The 18,436-nt window shown below is 43.1% G+C and overlaps 1 protein-coding gene across 1 annotated transcript in view; it reads left to right on the top strand.

The window, feature by feature from the left end:
• Window positions 1-18,436, top strand: part of TGFBR1 (transforming growth factor beta receptor 1) — a 48,485-nt gene that overhangs the window by 15,329 nt on the left and 14,720 nt on the right. The window contains exons 2-4 of the mRNA XM_045840268.1: window positions 8,783-9,028; window positions 12,377-12,607; window positions 17,263-17,493. Coding sequence (XP_045696224.1) covers window positions 8,783-9,028; window positions 12,377-12,607; window positions 17,263-17,493 — 708 coding nt within the window. The remainder of the gene's footprint in view (window positions 1-8,782; window positions 9,029-12,376; window positions 12,608-17,262; window positions 17,494-18,436) is intronic.

Below are 18,436 nucleotides of genomic sequence, written 5' to 3' on the forward strand. Positions count from 1 at the left end.
AAGAGGCACTTAAAAATTCTTTTGTAGCTTTGAATAGATATAATGCACTTACATTTTTCAAAATTCAAAAAGTCCAGATGAATGTACAGTGAAAAGTCTCCCACCTTTATCCTCTGGGTACACCGTTCCCTTCCTTGGAAGTCACTGTGACCTTTTTTAACATTCTTGCAGGAGATGCTTTGTCTTATGTACAAGTGAATGTGTATATGCATTTTCCTCCCTTCCTTGCTCTTCTTACCTTCCCTTGCCTTCCTCTTCCACTCCCTCTGTCCCTTTCTTAGCACAAATGTTACTCTGTTAAATACACTGTTCTGCATAATGCACTTTAAGACATCTCATACGTCTACATTAGTACATAGAAAATATCATTTTTTTGGTAGCTGGATGGTCTTGCATTTTATAGTAATACATCATATTTTATCAGTTCTATCGATAGGTTAGATGCATAGGAAAGATTAGGAACAATTTAGCATAAACCATTAGGAAATTAATAACCATGTATATAAGCCACTTTATCCACGTACAAGTGTATATAGGCTACATTCCTTCTGGGTCAGAGGGTATGTTCATTTGTAATGTTGAAAGTGTCAGGTTGCCCTCTATATGGAGAGAGCTAGGTTATTCTGGACAATGGGATATTTTACATCAAATGGGCTTGAGGGATACTTAAACTTGAATTTGGTAAGTTGAAAGGACTTTAAAAATGAAGGTGGTAAAGGGTAAAGAATAGAATCCTACTGTTTACAGGATTGTAGGGGTTCATTCAGACCAACCTTTCATTTAGCGCAGGAGGTCCCTGCACTTCATGAACTCTAGTGGTCATTGGGCCTCTGCTTAGGTACCTCTAGCGATGGAGAAGCCACAACCTCCCGAGGCAGTCATTTTGATTGTGGGGAAGAGCTGTAGTTAGGAGAGGACTTTCTATGAAGCAAAATTTACCACATCCTGACCTCATGGTTTGATTTTATACAGGGTTAAGATGATTGACTCAGGGATTGTCCCCACTGCTAAGGGACCGCTTGGATCAAACTTTGTTAATTCTTTGAATCTCTGACTCATATTTATATGGCAAATTGATAGGCAAGTAACACTTAACCGATTACTTAGTATATTGGACATTTGTGGGATTTTGTGCCCAGTTCTCCCTCTGTCTCCCCATCACCATGGCTACAATTAACAGTAAATGCTGTTGACTTTTTAAAAAATCTGTTGTTAAACAGATTCCCCAAATCTGCTAAGCACATCTTTATCCTGTACTTGTATATTTTATTAGTCACTGAATCTAAATGAAGGCCTTTGTATGCATTGACCCTATTAAATCTCACCTTGCCGCTTAGGCAGCCTATTCGTAGTGTGCTTTGCTTTGAAAACAGTGAACGTTGTATCAGCTAATTGCACAGAGCAGGGTGTCCAACCCACGGCCCTTGGCGTGCAGGTGGCCTGCGGGCCCAGGATGGCTATGAATGCGGCCCAGCACAAAGTCATAAACTTACGTAAAACATTGTGAAATTTTTTGTGATTTTTGTGTCACGGTGTATTTAATGTGTAGCCCAAGACAATTCTTCTCTTTCCAGTGTGGCCCAGAGATGCTAGAAGGTTGGGCACCCCTGCCATAGAGCTTAGGAGACTATTAAACGGAGGTATTGTAGGAAAACAAGTGGTTGCGACTTTAAGAGTGTCCCCCATTCTTCCCAGATGAAGGTGTGTGTTGAATTATAAATGATGCTTCTTAAGTGTTTTAAAGGTAGCAGAAGTAAATGAAATTTGTCTGGAGAAATGTCTGGATAAATCAGATTTTTGTTTGAAACTCTACATTTGGGAGTGAAACGTTATCTAGACTACCGGAGAATTTACTTTCACGCCGTACAGTGTGCAGTATTTCGATGAGCTCCGTGTGACCTGGCCACTGCAGGGTCACCCAGGGGGGCGGAGTTGAGAAGACCCAGGGAGTCCTTTGAGGACTAAACCCAGGGAAGTAGGCTGCAGGCATTGGTAGTCAGGGTGTTAGACTTGTTTACAGAGGCTTTTTTTTTTAAGGGGGTACCCGATCCATGTGGTATACGCACTTTTCCTAGAGATACAAGAGGGAGAAGAGAGGGGAGGACAGGCCTCCTTGGGATGGGACCCGGTGCTGGGTGTCGAGAGAAGAGAGAAGTAACAGTGTTTTGACATGTGACCTCCAGACACATGAGGCAGCGGTGGGCATTTCCTTTGTAGTTACGACCAAGAGCCAGACTCTCAGCTTCCTCTTTGCTGCTCTGACACTATGATACAGTGAACATAACCCTGAGGGTCCTGCCGTCTCCTTGTACTGTGGTCACTCCCTTTGCTAGCTAGATGTTTCGTTTCTGATAGTCCTTGACATCACTCCAGCATCTTCCGACTTCGAGAATTCTGTGATTTATTCTGCAGTCTTCGGAAATTTTTACCGCTAGTAATTTTATTTCCTAGCGGGAGATTGATAATTCTGTGAACTTAGTAGCTTTTCATTGCAGTGTTGAATCCTAATGAAATCTTGTGAAGACACGTTAAAAGAGATCAAGTTTAAGTTAAGTTTTAGTTGCAGGAGTGGCACCAATGCAAGTTAATTAAAGTGATGAGTAAACGAAGAACGACTTTCTTGAAGAGCAAGGTTCACACATACACAGGTTGTAACAAACTACATCATGTCCCACCTTTCTGGTTAAGTTTGCATCGTATGTTGTTTATAGTGATCTGTTCTTATTGAAAGACTTATGAAAAGCTCTTTAGCTCCGACTTTCTCAAATTGCCATAATATTATTGACTACTTTGAAGTGAAAAGTACAGAGTATATCATAATGTTACTTAAATTGTATGGACATGAAACTAGATATAAAAGCTTTATGTTTTCGGTTCATTTACAACTATAAACCAACTCTGCAAGTTAAACACAAAGACAACTACAAAACCAATAAAATTCAGACTAATACAGTTATTCAGTGTCACAGATGAGGTTTAGGTTTCGCAGTAGAACAAAATAGCCTTAGAGGCTTCTGGTCAAGGTGGCGATGTAGGCAGACGTGACTCACCTCTTCATACAACCACATCAAGGTTACAACTGAAATATAGAACAGCCATCGCTGGGAATGTAAGAAAGTGAGTTGAATAGAAGTCTGACAACTGCGTAATTGAAGGAACACATCCATCCAGACTGGCAGGAGAGGCTGGGTGTGGAATGGGCTGCACCCACACCCATGTGGATAAAAATCCGGGAGGGATATCTCAGAAGTGAGGAGTCCCAGACCCACGCTAGGACCTCAGCCCAGGGTTCCAGTGCCAGGCATAAAAGTCCCCACAACTTCTGGCTGCAAAAACCAGTGGGGATTGAGTTGGTGGAGGAGGCTGCTGGAGCCCTAAGCACTTCCTCTTGGTGAACCCACACAAAGACTCACCTGCTCAGACCTGCTCCCTCTGAGCTCCAGCACTGGGGTGGCACCTTGAAGGGCACCAGTGGTATACAGGGAGAGACTGAAGTGTCTGGCATCAAGGCAAGCAAAGGCCATTGTCCCTTTGCTGAGCCTTCCCCACACAGAGCCAAAAGGCTGGTGCTGTATCTGAGACTCCCATCAACCTGGCTAACACTGTGTGACTCACCTTGGAGATCCACAGAGGCCCTTAACCCACCCAACTTAGGGGCCCACCTAAGCTGCTTTTCCACAAGAATGGCTCTCTTGGCTCCTAAATCCTATCAAGCAAGCATCAGTAGGCTTCAGTGAGCCCTAGTAGCAGCCAGATTATAGTCACAGCTTGGCTTCACCTGGGAATCTCCAAGCCCAACATAAGTAGCAGCCATCTCAGACTGCTTTACAGCTCAGGTAGGATGCTCCAGGCAAAACAGGGGTCGGGGCTGATCTTGGCCTGCACCACCCACGAAACCCCAGGGCCAACCCACCCAGTGGATAGCTACAGACCACGCTGGGATGCCACCACCCTGCCCCTGCACAGCTCATCCTCCATGGAGGGCGGAGGTTGGTGGTCAGTGGTCACAGCCAGTCCTTGCAGCTGACTGGCCTGGGTAAATCCCTACAATTGATCTGCCAATAGCAACCAAGGCTCAGCTACAAGGGGAGGTTGTATTCAGCCCACATGAAGGGTGCACCTTGAGTATACAGCTTGGGTGATAGGGGAGGCTGTGCCACTGGACCCTATAGAACACCTACTACATTATGGCACACTACCAAGACACAGTCAAAGCAGCCCTACCTAATACATACAAACAAACATAGGGAGGCTGCCAAAGTGAGGAAACAAAGAAACATGGCCCAAATGAAAGAACAGATCAAAACTGCCAGAAAATAGCTGAACAAAATGGAGAAAAGCAATAGATCAGATGCAGAGTTCAAAACACAGGGTATAAGCATACTCAAGGAACTTAGTGAGGACCTCAACAGCATAAAAAAAAATCTAGTCAGAAACAAAAGATACATTAATTGAAATAAAGAACAATTTACAGGGAAACAACAGTAGAGTGGATAAAGCTGAGAATCAAATCAGTGATTTGGAATATAAGGAAGCAAAACCTGCTACACAGCAAGAAGAAGAAAAAGGAATAAAAAAAATGATGACAGTATAAGCTGCCTCTGGGACAACTTTAAGAGGTCCAACATTTGCCTCATAGGGGTACCAGAAGGAGAAGAGAAAGAGCAAGAAATTGGAAATCTATCTGAAAAAATGATGAAAGAAAACTTCCCTAATTTGATGAAGGAAATGGGCAAATGTAGGAGGTGCAGAGTCCCAATTGTGATGGATGCAAAGAGGCCCAGTCCAAGACACATCATTATGAAGAGGCCAAAAGTTAAAGAGAGACTCTTAGAAGCCAGAGAATAGAAGTTAGTTACTGGAAGGTTGCCAGATGGGAGGGGCAGGGGGAGAATGGGTACACAGGTAAGGGGACTAAGAAGTACAGATAGGTGGTCAGAAGAGTAGTCATGGGCATGTGAAGTACAGAATAGGAAAGGGAGTAGCCCAAGAACTTATATGCATGACCTGTGGACATGAACATTGATGGGGGGAGTGCCTGAGGGAGTGGGGGGTGCTGGGTGGAGGGGGGCCTCGAGGAAAAATTAGGACAACTGTAATAGCATAATCAATAAAATACAATTTTAAAAAATAGCCTTGGGTCTGATTCTGTTTGAAATCTGTTTCTGTATTTCAGCTTAAGTGATACTGAAAACTGCAAGTGCCCAGTCTCATAAATTACGTCGTGCAAGATGGTGTCTATGTTCTCAAGGCTGTTTGGAAGCTTGGGATAGTCAGCCCCCACACCTGAGCAAAACACTGGCCAATAAGCATTCCTCAAATACCAGTTTTAATGAGCTGTCTGCCGTCTTGAAGATGAGGTTAACATTATGACATTAGTGAAATCTTTATTAAATGGTTCTCTAAACCAATTAATGCTGGAGTGAGAATGGAAAAATGTCATTTCATACTTACAACCACATTTACTGCTAATGAACTTTCACAAATCGTGCTGCAAAGATGGGACTCACGCAATGTCTGCAGCGTGTATATGGTGTTGTCTGCTAGCTGTTGGCGTTTGAATGTACTGTGCCTGTGATACCGTATGCTCTGATTTTCACTCTTTCGGTTACAATTACTACTAAACCTTTGCTCGTACAGTGTGCTGGGAGGATATTTGGCCTGAAGGAGGTTTTTGTACAACTGAAGAAGCAGCAGAGAAAGCCTGCTGGCAGTACTTGTTTGGATGGCAGTCACTTATGATCCAGAATGTTTCTCTTATCTTTGAAATTAAATGTTAAAAAAAAAATAGTGTATAGTTCTTAGACTCCCATTTCTGTCCTGTGACATATTTGTGACCTCCTGTTTGTGAAACACTGCTTGAGCAAATATTTTTCTGATCACTATTTAGGAATCCAGGATTCAAAGATGAGAAAACAAACAAACAAAAAATTGGGCCATTCTTAATGTAATGAGAGACACTTTAACAACAAACTATAAATAGTTTGATTTGTGCCACCCTAATGGTATGCTAGGAGGGCTGTGGGGACTTACTGGAAGGAGCTTCCCAGATATCTTCAGGGTAGGAGAGGGGTTTAGAGCACATCATGGGAAAGATCTGGTTGGAACAGGGTCTTAAAGGATGAGAGGGTGGGTTTAAACTAGGCAGAGAGATGATACGTGTTAAGACCAAGGTCATGAAAGACATGATTATCATAATGATGAGACAGGTGTGGCCCTAGGCAGCATTTGTAATGTGAGTGGTAAGGTGGAACCCAAAAGTAAAATGTATAATTGTTAGAACAAATGTTTAAGTATTACTTCATGTACTCTAAGAGAGCTGTAAAGATCGTAGGACTCGGAGAGTGTTCATGGCAGAATTTTTACACATAGCAATTACCACATTCTACTGTGATGTTCTCTTTCACTAGTCTTTGGGGCTCTTCAAGGGCCATGACCATGAATCACGGTCCTGATCTTTGTATACTAAGCCTTTGGCAGGGTAACTGATAAAAAAGCTAGTGCTTGGAAAACCTTGGTTGAATGACTACTCTTGAGTAAAGAGGATTCATGAGAGAAGGATGACAATCTCCTATGGTGGTGGTCTTAGTCTTTTGTAGGTGACAGACCCCTTTGTAGTTCTGTTGAAAGCTATAAACCTTCTCCATGGAAATGCCAACACAGCTTTGACCTGTGCAGCTCAGTTGGTTGGGTGTTGTCCCCACAGACGAGGAGGAGGAGTCACTGGTTCTATTCCCAGTTAGGGTAGATGCCTAGGTTGGGGTTTGGCCCTGGGTAGGGTGGCATGCTAGAAGCAGCCAATTAAAGGTTCTCTCTCGCATCAATATTTCTTACCCTCTCTTTCTCCCTCCCTTTTCCTCTCTAAAAATAAATAAATAAAATCCTTAAAGAAAAGAAAATGCAGATGCACACAACATTCAGCCTACAGTGTTAATGGAATCTATGTCTCTCAGAAGCCAGTCCACAGCCTCCCAGCTCAGAATCGCTCCTTAAGAATCATACTCAATCAAGGAGCCCATGATCACCACCAAACCTCACCATGAGGAACTGCTGTATATTAATAGTCTTTCAATTCTTACACTTTTGTTGAGTTCTCTTCATTTTGGGGAGGAGATAATTCAAATAGCTGACCTGTCAATGAACAAAGAACACATTTTTTAATAATGATTAAGGTCCACCTCTTCTGATCTGTAAAGGTAATAGGTACATGTGCTAATTAAGCCAGCAGCCAAGGAGTGGCTGCTGGGAGATCCTGACGTTCCTAAATCTGGATTTAGCAAATGAGTTGGGTGTCACCGAGAACACCCTCAGGCTTGATGGTTTGCTAGAAGGACTCATAGGATTAAGAAAAGCTGTTATACTGATGGTTTTGTTTATTATAGTGGAAAGATTCATATTAAAATCAAAGGAAAAGGTGCATGGGGTAAAGTCCAGGAGAAACAGCAAGCTCCAGGTGTCCTCCCCCAGTGCAGGAGCACAGGCGCTCGCCAGCCAGGGGAGCTCACCCTGGCCTTAGCAGCCAGGGTTTTTGTTGGGGCCCAGTCCAGCCTGCAGCGTTCTTATTTCCTGGGTTCAGAGCTCAATTCCTAGGAACTGGCCAAGGGCCAGCCCTGAATAAAGACTATCCTTTCTCAGGAATGTGCAGGGTTTGAGCAACTCGGGCCTGTTGAGTTAACCCTTTCCTACACAGCATCTTAGCTTTCTTCTGGCCTGCCTGTGTGCCTAGGCACTCTTTCTAGATACAGTAGACTTCCTTGGTCTCATCATAGATGGCCATTCCACATACCTGGACTCTTCCTTTTTTCTTGCCAACGAGGAATTGGAAAGTTTGATTGGTCTTGAGAAATGTACTCCGCAGTTTCATGAGATTATAGTGAAATATAAGTGCCTATTCTGTGGTTCATTCAATTAGTATTTTCGAATGCTGCTGTATACCAGATTTAATGCTAAATATGGATTTATAGAAATGATTACTATGGGTCCCTGCCCTCAAGGAGCCTATAGTTTCTTAGGGGAGAGAAAAACCAAAGTAGCAATTCTGATAAGCATTGTGTGCTTTGGGGAGCAGTTAACCATTGGAGAGGGCAGTGGAAGCATGTCCGTGTGTGTACGGGAAGGTGTCAGTGGTGACTAGGAGATGCAGTGGGCATGGAGCTGGCGTTTCCCCAGTCATTTCTGGAGCCAGATGCCTGCCTGTGTTGTTAGAGCGCATGTGCACTGTTGTTTGTACACTCTCTGTGGCTTATGGAAAGAGTACCCTAATCCTGGCTAGAAGATACATGTCTTTCTTGGGGTTTGAACAAGAAAAAGGAGCGGCTTAATACAACTCTGTTACCATAAATCTACCCGAATGACATTTCTGACCTTTAGTGGCAGGTTGTAGTATTTTCACACACTGCTTCCCAGTTGGGGAGTATATGAATGAATAGATTTGGGCTAATAAGAATAAGGATAGCCAGTAAAAATTTAAATGTACTTTGTCCCAAATGGGAGGGCAGATCCTTGCCTTTACCTTGATGAAATTGCATGTAACCATCTCTCTGTACTTGGAAGCAAAAAAGTTTTAGAAAAAACCTGGGTGGAAGTGTCATCATATTTGGCACTGACATATGTGTGTGCTTCTCAGTAGGATTTGGGACTTCTAAGAGTAACAGAGTTTTGTTTTTTGAACAGTGTGAAGAAATTTCTCTGATAGGATCGGGAATATCTTATAGTGAATATGGGATAATTTCAGGGTTAACTTGGAGAATGTTTTCTAATAAAATCTTGTTCTTTTTTCCAGCATTACAGTGCTTCTGCCACCTTTGCACAAAAGACAATTTCACTTGTGTCACAGATGGGCTCTGCTTTGTCTCTGTCACAGAGACCACAGACAAGATCATACACAATAGCATGTGCATAGCTGAGATCGACTTAATCCCTCGAGACAGGCCGTTCGTGTGCGCTCCATCCACAAAAACGGGGTCTGTCACGACGCCGTACTGTTGCAATCAAGACCACTGCAATAAAATAGAGCTCCCCACTGTGGGTAAGTTGGCATGAGACGTTTTCTCCATACCACAAGAACGGCCCTTCGACTCTGACTTTGACTTTTGAGCTAGAAAGCATCTTAAAAATTGTCTACCCCAGCTTGTTCTGTTTAGAGGCGAGAAGAAACTTGTCCGTAGTTGTAGGATAATGAGAGGGGCCAAGGCCCTGACTCCTGGGCATGTGTTGTTTGAGAAGGTGGGTCCATGACAGACTTTCTCTGGGGTCTGTAGCGCCTGAAAGGGTGGCCTCGTCAGAGTGAGCTCTGACAAAGCCGCCAGCAGCAGCGTGTCCTCAGAATGTCGGACTTTGTCCTCAGAGTGAATTTCTTCTTCTTTGTTTAATGCTCTAGCCTCTTAAGGCAATCAATAATGGATGGGGATTGAAAGCAGCGCTAAACAGTGCAGATGCATGCATTTTGTGATTTTTCTTTGCCTTATGATCTTTATGTTTAAATTACTACATATGATGTCTAGGTGTTCGGTCCTTCACTGCAGTGTACATTTTAAAATGTCCTGGCAAAGCCAGGAATTTCCAGGATAAACTCTTAGGATTAGATTAATTTTAAGGTTCTGGTTTAAGATAGTCTGAGCACATTATTTAACTCTTTTGTCACTGTCCTCGAATTCCAAATTTCTGCTGTAATAATCAAAGAAATATAAAAAGAGGGGGGCCTGTATTAATGCCAGTAGAATTAATGGAATGATGCTACCCCCAAGCCTACACCTGTGAGGAACTTTGCAATTTAGAGAGCAGACGACCTCAGATGAGTGAAGAGTTGACTATGTGAGAAATGAAAGGACCTCTTACAACATCCTCCGATACCACATGCTGAGGGGCTGGAGTGAGGCTTTAGGGGCAGACTCTCTCAGTCCTCCTTCAGGAAGCAACTAGTGTCAGGGCTCAGAGGGGAGGACCACAGTGCTCACGTTCTGCTCGGAGGGAGCTGGTCCGGGCTTCGTGCTGATTAGCGCTGGAAGCACTCACTGCTGGAGCTCGGAGGAAAGGGGCCCGTCCTGCCAGTCAGAGGAGGGAAGCAGTCCTCCCCCGGGTGCACTTGGCAACAGCGAAGTCCAGCTGAGTCTGCAGCACGATAGGGAATCTCTCTGTGGTCAGGCTCCGTCAGACTTTTCTGGCTTTTTCGGTAAGCTTCTGCAATTTTACTGTGACAAAATAATGATCCCAAAATTGCCCGTTTCCATTGTTTGAACTTGAAATATTTGAATGGAAACTCACAAAACCTTTATTCTACTTTATTTCTAATGCTAAAAATACATAAATTCCTCATTTCCAAGTCCCTGATAGGCAAACAACAGAAAAAATTACCAACTGAAAAGCTTCAGTAGTTTAAAAGAAGTAAACTGAACTGGATAAAAATGGGTAGATGCCACTCTTTCGAATAGACTCACCACGTGACGGGGAAGAACTTTCCGGCAGACCAAGGTCTGTCTTCAGTGGTTCGCTATGAAAGGAGAACACTTCACAGTTGTTAAAGATGGCCTGCAAATGAAAAGCTCGAATGATGAATTGTTTTTTTAAATACAATGTTAAAAGTGAACAGTAGACTGGATACTATAATTATATATTCAAGTGTGAGACAAGCTTAAGGCAAGACAAGCTTGAGAAGTTGTGTTACAATTCAGAGAAAAAGACAGTTGGTAAGCAAATTAAGAGATACAAAGGACAGACTAGGTGATCCCGTATGCTTAGTATAAAAATTCCAGAAAAAAAGATTGAAGAGCAGACAACAGTTAACAATAGGATGCAAAATTAATTTAAAAATACTCAAATACATGTAATGAAAGACAAACCAATTTTTAAAAAGATTTTATTTATTTATTTCCAAACAGAGGAGACAGAAAGGAGAAAGAGAGGGAGAGAAACATCAGTGTGTGGTTGCCTCTCACATACCCCCCCCACACTGGGGACCTGGCCTGCAACCTGGGCATGTACCCTGACTGGGACCCGAACTGGCAGACATTTGGTTTGCAGACCTGTGCTCAGTCCACTGAGCCACACCAGCCAGAGCAAGATTAATACCAATTTTAAGAGTAAAGGAAAAGCCTTGCCCAGGTGGCGCTGTTGGAGCATCATCCCCTACACTATAAGGTTCCAGGTTTGATTCCCAGTCAGGGTACATACCTAGGTTGTGGGTTCAATGCCTGGTTGGGTTACATATAGGAGGTAACCAATTGATGCTTCTCTCCCACATCAACGTTTCTCTCTTTCTCTCTTAAGATCAATGAAAATAACTTCAGGTGAGGATAAAAAACAAAACAGAATAAAGAAAAAAAATGTGTATACATTTAGCACAAGTTAACACTGATTCACTATAAAAGGGAAAAAAGTTCAGATTTTCTGCTTTTTTTTTTTAAATCCAGAAGGCAATGGGACATTATATAGTGATCATTACTCAGAATTCTTTAGACAAGCCAAGAATTTTCATTTATAAAGGCAACAGGCACCTTGAGATAATTAAGTGTTCAGTGTATAGGGACCCATGCACTCTTCCCGAAAGAGAGTACTGGAATTAGAATTCTCTGTCATAAGGGATCAGTTCAAATAAGATGTCAGCGGTGGGGAAGATGTGCTATTAAAGATGTGGTGGTGTGCAGTGAACCAGCAAGGTTCAGGGTGATGCCTAAGTAATTGTAAGTAAATGTCTTTCTGAAACAGCGTAAAACAATAATTATTAAAAGAGATTATAAGAAAATAAATGCTCTTGAATTAAAAGCTGAAGTAATTAAAATAGACTAGAAGGTTTGCACATGCAAGCTCTGTTATAAACAAAAGAATATATTTTGCCTGAACAAAACTGATGGGGATATTCACACACATACATGCACTAAATGTGAATTGTTTTGGGGTTGTGAGGCTGTATGTGATTGTTTTATAACCTTTGCTCTTCTGTGTTCACACACTTCCCCCTGCTATGAGCATGTGTGTACTGGCCTTGGAATAAGAACACATGGCAGAACTACTTAAAAAGAATGAGACTTAAGAATACATTAATGGGAGTTGTTCCAGATTATTGGTTCTTTTATTAGTAACCTGAGAGCAGTAAATAGAGAGGTCCTGAAGTATTGGTGGTAGCTGGCCCTGTTATTTACTTAGATGGCTGGAAAATGCAGGAAGAACAGGTGGATGTTGACTGAGTTCGTGATCATAAAGGGGAGCAGCGCATGATTCACTCGCTGTGGTTCCAAGCCCTGTGAGCAGCTGTAGTGAGGCTCCATGACTAATGGCCTCGGTGGCCACCCACAGGAAGTGGTGGAGGATTAGAAAACCGTGGGTGTCACCTGCAGCGTGTTTGTTGTTGTTGATGTCTGTTGCCCTCGCCCTCTTTCAGGAAAGCCGTCCCCAGGCCTCGGGCCCGTGGAGCTGGCGGCTGTCATTGCCGGGCCGGTCTGCTTCGTCTGCATCTCCCTCATGCTGATGGTCTACATCTGCCATAACCGCGCTGCCATCCACCATCGAGTGCCCAATGAGGAGGACCCTTCCTTGGATCGCCCTTTTATTTCAGAGGGCACTACGTTAAAAGATTTAATTTATGATATGACGACATCGGGGTCTGGATCAGGTAAAATAATTGACTTTCCTTTTTCCTAGGACATCTTTAAAAAATTAACTGTTTTATTGTTTGGGTGAGTCGCTTGGCTTAGTTTGTTCAAACTTGGGATAGTGTGAATGCAATTGCAGCTTGCAGCCTAAGGAAGGTCTTTAAGCTTGGTCTGTATCCGACCGAGGCTGAGTTTAGGACAGACAGATTAGAACTTAACTTTTACTGACATAAGTCAGTGTGTCAGCTTCACGCGTGTGTAAACTCCAGAGCGTTCCCCGTCCTCACGACCCCACGAGGCAGGAAGGATCAGGAGACTCACCTCGCGCAGGTGGGGCTGTCTGCCACAGCCCGTTCTGTTAGTGTCGGGTGCCAGCTCTGTGTTTGTTTTGAAGGCAGGCGTGACGGAAAATGTGTTTCAGGTCGTGAAGGTTGTTTGCTTTGTTCATGTATGACATGGTTTCCTTACCTCAGGCCTAAGTTTTTACTAAAGTTATGAATTCTTAGTCATTTTCTCACTTCAGGAAAAAAGTCTAATCAGCTTGTTACTTAATGTAGCTTTATGGATCCATGGCCCCTTGATTGATGTTTGCGTCTCTCAGGTCTGGTGATGTCTGTGGGGTTAGAACTAGACTGGCAGGTTGCCACATCATCCCCTGAAGTGGATTTTGACAGCAGTGCTTTACGTTTAAACTGAAGGGGATTTATTTTGTACTCCTTCTTGCTTTGGAAGCATGCTAAAAGAGGAGGACCCCTGCCCTCCACAGTACTGTAATTTGACACAGGTGGGAGTCAAGAGATCCGGATTCAGTGCAAGCACTGTCACTGATTGGCCCTCGGACCTTGGTTAAACCATGTCCTCTTTGGGCTTCTGTTCCCACGTTAGAAATACAGAACAGATAATACTATTGGTAATACACGACTTAGGGTGGCTTGTTAGGACTTTTAAATGAGATACACTATCTGGCCTTTGAAAAGTATAAATCAGCTTCAAATAAGGGCTATATTTATGGGCAAAATGAAGATTTTAAAATTTTAGTAATTTTAAAATCAAGTGACTAAAGGAATGTTAAAGCAGAAATTGTGACTGGGGAAGAATATGACTTTGAGGCACAAAATCACGTCTGATAAGGTTCACATAATGACAAATGCCTATTTGTTTTAAGGAAATTAATATATATTGATGTATATGCCTGTCTGTTCGTTTATTTAAGTATGAAGTAACTGATTTCATGACCTGAAGTGTTCTGTAGGATTTGACTACGTATATATATGTATTCCCCCACCCCGCAGTGAGTGAGTTCTGGCTGTGGCTTCTAGGACACAGGCAGGCTGCCCTGGAGCCCAGGGCTCGTAGGGTAGCCTTCGGGGACTCCTGAGACCGTTGTCACGAAGGAGGCGGGGAGGCGCTGGAACGAGACGAGACGGAACAGCCAGACGGAGCAGCCGTGGTGCTGAAGACGTGACCGTCTTTGGGCAGCAGTGGTGGAGGAGTGGAGACTGTTCTAGGGCTGCCCTGGGCTTTCCCTTTGATTCTGAGTTAGTCCACAGAGTTCCCAAAGGAGATCTGGCTCTTTCCAGAAGTAATTCTGGACCAAAATACTATGATAAACAGGGACCAAAAGTCACGGGAAATTAAGGTAGCTGCGAATCACTTGGAATTAATCCGTCCCTTGGGCCAGCTCTGCTGCTGCCAGACGTAGGCCCAAGGAACCCGGGGCAGCTCACGGCACTTGGCACAGGGGCGTGTGTCGGAGTGCAGCTGAGCAGGCCTGCCTGGAGGGTCAGCGGGAATCGCTGTCTTGATGGCGGTAGATTTTCCAATAAGAATACATTTTATTTACTGTAAAGATACAGACATGGAGTAAAGAGTGGAATTACTCTTTTTTCCATTTTGTCCATATTTCCAGAGCCATCAGAGATCAGAGCTCTGTTGTCTGAAAGCTTCTCGCTCTCCTCGCATGCCTTGCCCTGCAGACACTTGTCTGCAGCGTTTGCTGGCGTCGTGGTTTGGAGCAGTTAGATGATGTCTCATGCCTGAGTTGTTTTATCTTTAAAGCAAAAGTAATTGGCTTGTTGTGAGGTTCAGACGAGACAAAGATGTTTGTGTGAAAGCATGTGGTGGATGGTGAAAGTGTGTCCAAACGGCCGATTGAAAAGGTGTTTGGAAGAAAAATCTGACGTGCAACATCCATTTGCTGCATTGTACAAAAAAGCCTAGCTTAAGGCCTCCTTTCCCTGCCGTAAGTCCGTTGTGTGCTGAATGGCCTCCAGGTTTATCCAGACAGACGCTTTTGTCTGTTGAATGATAGCAGAAAACGCTCTTTCCCTTCTGTTCATTATGAAACCTTAATGCCACCTCATGCACTGCACTCATGCTTGTGAGAAGTAACTCTGTACATAATACCTTTTTTCGTTCTTCACTTGTTGAGGAACAGGTAAAGCTAAACATTCAATGGTGTGAGTTCACATATTCATTACTTAAATCATGACCATCACTGAGGGAAGGCCCTTCTATCACCAAGACTGCCTTCAACTTGGGAACTGCAGGGGACACAGTGGGCCTAAAGCTGACCCAATCCCTGTTGCCTGAGCTTGAATCACAGGTTGTGCCCGTGCCCGTTTTCAAGCTGTCACTAGATCACGAAGGGGGTGTGCACCGGTGTTTGACAGAGAGGAGTCTCGTGCCAGTGTCCCCTGGGTCTCGGTCTTGCTTATGACCTCTCATAATGTGTGCTGGTCGGGTCTTATTTCTGTTCACTGAAGTGGAGCTTGTTCCCTATTTACGTTTCTCTCAAGGTACGGAAGAGTAAAGCAGGATATAGAGATCTTAATTAGACCTGTTTATTTTTGTCTTGAGAAGAAAATTACTACTTTTTAAAAATGTTCAGGTACTCATGTAGGTTATAGAAACCAAATATAGATAATATGATGCATCTAGACGTGGTTTGTAATTTTAGGTCTGCATCTAGAATGCAGGGGTGGGGGAGCCGACGAGAACTTTCCTTGTCCCATTAGCCTTTCTCGATCGCAGCATTTACGTGAGTCCTGCGTTGTCAGGCGTGGCCAGACCTCCCGTTCACTGTTTCCCTTTCTTCTCTGTTCCTCGGTTTCCCAACTTCAGGTTAACCTCCTGAAGTCCACTCTTAAGTGTACTTTAAATCTTGACTCACGTGGTGTGGCCCTGCTCAAAGGCTTTAAGAAAATTCAGTATTACATGTAGATACTAATGTAAACTAGTATCTGTAAATGTAGATACTAGTTTACATTAGTATCTACAATACAGCATAATTAGGAGTTGATTTTTCGTAATACAAACGAGTTCCTTGATTTAAGTAAGGATTTTTCATAGGTCTGTTTTCAGCTGGCATATAAACATAAACATAAAAACAATTGTTTAGGTTGCGCACTCCTTTGTAGGAGGCAGAGAGGATAGATAGAGCAAGGGGAGGAAAGGACCCATGTGAGAAACTTAAAGGTGGAAAGAGAAGAACTTCTGAGAGCTCTGAAGATTGGACATTGGATTTATAAGCATTTGACATCAGGGAACCAAAGAAAGCAGAAGACTTCATTTACTATCATTGGGTTAATTGGATCTAGCAAGCAACTTTGAATACAGTTTATAACTGACACAAATTTATATGTAATGGATTGTATAAATAAATCCAGTGTTCGTCATGATATATACTGGTATTGTAATCGTCAGTGTCAGTATAATTTTAGATGACAGTTCCTAGTTCATGGGGGATATGATTTTTAGGTGAGTTGTAATTAATAGTCCCCAATACAGTGTTACTTAAAGGTTGTAGGTAGTAAATTCTTTTTGATAATGAAATACGTGTGGCAGTATTTCAAATTATGTGTTTTAGAGTATTGCAAGTTCAGTTGGTAAAAAAAAATGCCAGTGTCCCATTACCAAAGTAAAGTATGAAACACCTTTGTTTAAGATGCTAGTGTTGCCTAGGCAGCCAGTTCCTAGCAAGTTAATTGCCTGTCTTGAAGTGGTTTCTGTGATCATTTTTACTGACTTATTAAAGGTTAGGCCAGCATTTACTTCTGTGTCTTGTATTCCATACTTTCTCCTCCCACAGTTACAACTGTTACCGGATTTATCTTTCCAAAATCAGATTTTTAAATTATTTCTCCCCATACATGGGCTCTTTTCAGAAATCTGTAACAGTTCTTTTACCCACAGCTGTCATTGGTCGTGTGGAGCTTGGCACCTAGTCCTTGTCACAGTCTGGTTACAGCTTACCTTCTCTCCCGCCGCTTTACTCCACCCGTCTCCAGTTCACGTTCCCGCGCCGGTTCCCTAAACGTGCGTCAGTCACTTCCTTCTACCCACTCGCGCATATCCTCCTGCTGAGTGCCGTCCCTCCTCTCCTCCTCTGGTTCTACCCCCTGTAAAGGCCAGTCTAAATTCCACTGACATTACAAAGGCTACCGTGAGGGACCCTCTAGGCAGGAGTTCCTGGATTCGTCCATGGTACTTATTATTTGCCTTTTAATCGTGAGTTACTTCTTTTGCAAATGCGGTCTTTATCTTACTGAGGTTATAAATTCCGTAAAAGTGGAGCTTAAAAGAGTTAAACGCTCCTTTCCTGTCCTGGTGTTGGAAACCCACACTGTTGTTGATTTTTCTTTTTGTGTTGAATACTGTTTATTTTTATCTTCAGGTTTACCGTTGCTTGTTCAGAGAACAATCGCCAGAACTATTGTATTACAAGAGAGTATTGGCAAAGGCCGATTTGGGGAAGTTTGGCGAGGAAAATGGAGAGGAGAGGAAGTCGCTGTTAAAATATTCTCCTCTAGAGAAGAACGTTCCTGGTTCCGAGAGGCAGAGATTTATCAGACCGTAATGTTACGTCATGAAAACATCTTGGGATTCATAGCAGCAGACAATAAAGGTCAGTAATGTTTCCTTCTCCTCTGCATGTAACAAAATCTCCTTAATTAAGCCTGTTTAGAGATACGGCTACTAAGCATTGTCACATTTAATGAGCAAAATAGATGTGTGTGATACAGGTTAGACCTACTAGGTCAAATGGAATATATTAGAAGCCTTTAGAACCAGGAAACTTCTTAAAGATTTTCTTGAATCTTAATAACATGTTCCTAAATCTCTAATTGTTTTATAAAGTGTAAAGAGCAATTTGTTTAAAAAGCCACGTGCTTTTGCTATTTTGCTTCTGGATAGTTAATTATTAAGTACAGTCATAAAACAGAAAAAATTATAAAGTCAGGTTGCCAAAATTTTGAGGTAAGATAGAGCCCAAATGTGTGTTTCCATTTCATCTCTTCCTGCCCGTCAGGGCATTCTGACATCTGCTAATGATCTTGTCCACAGGGAGAGTGAAAACAGCTTCTCCAGGTATTCTGTGTTTTAAGTTGCCAGGGGCTAAACAGATTAATCTTTTAAGTAACCTCAGTTAAATAGAGAAATGTTTCTCCAAAACCACCTTGACCCGTCCTTGCTCGTTGCTCAGGGGCTTGGGGCCCCACAGGCACAGAAGGTCCAGGTCAGACCGGTGCCGAGGAAGCCAGGCAGCCGCGGCCGCGGGGAGTCAGGACGAGTGGTAACTGCGAGCAGTGGCCGCACACTGGACTTCACCCGCTTTCTGGGCCCCAGTCACTACCTTTCGTCACAGTTCCTGCTTTTATAGCCTCTGTCAGAGACTTCTGTCGCAACTCAACTCTTGTCATCCCACCCTGAGTCAGATGTTTCCCAATTTCCTGTTTTGTTAAAAATGCTGTCATTGTCTTTGAGATTGGCCAGAACCAGTCATCCTTTTCCTTCTGTCCCTTCCCATTTTCCTCACCAGACTTAATTGTTTCACACTGTTAACAGTG

The sequence above is a fragment of the Phyllostomus hastatus genome, unplaced genomic scaffold (genome assembly GCF_019186645.2).
Source record: "Phyllostomus hastatus isolate PE091 unplaced genomic scaffold, TTU_PhHast_1.1 phas_contig_34, whole genome shotgun sequence".
NCBI lineage: Eukaryota > Metazoa > Chordata > Mammalia > Chiroptera > Phyllostomidae > Phyllostomus > Phyllostomus hastatus.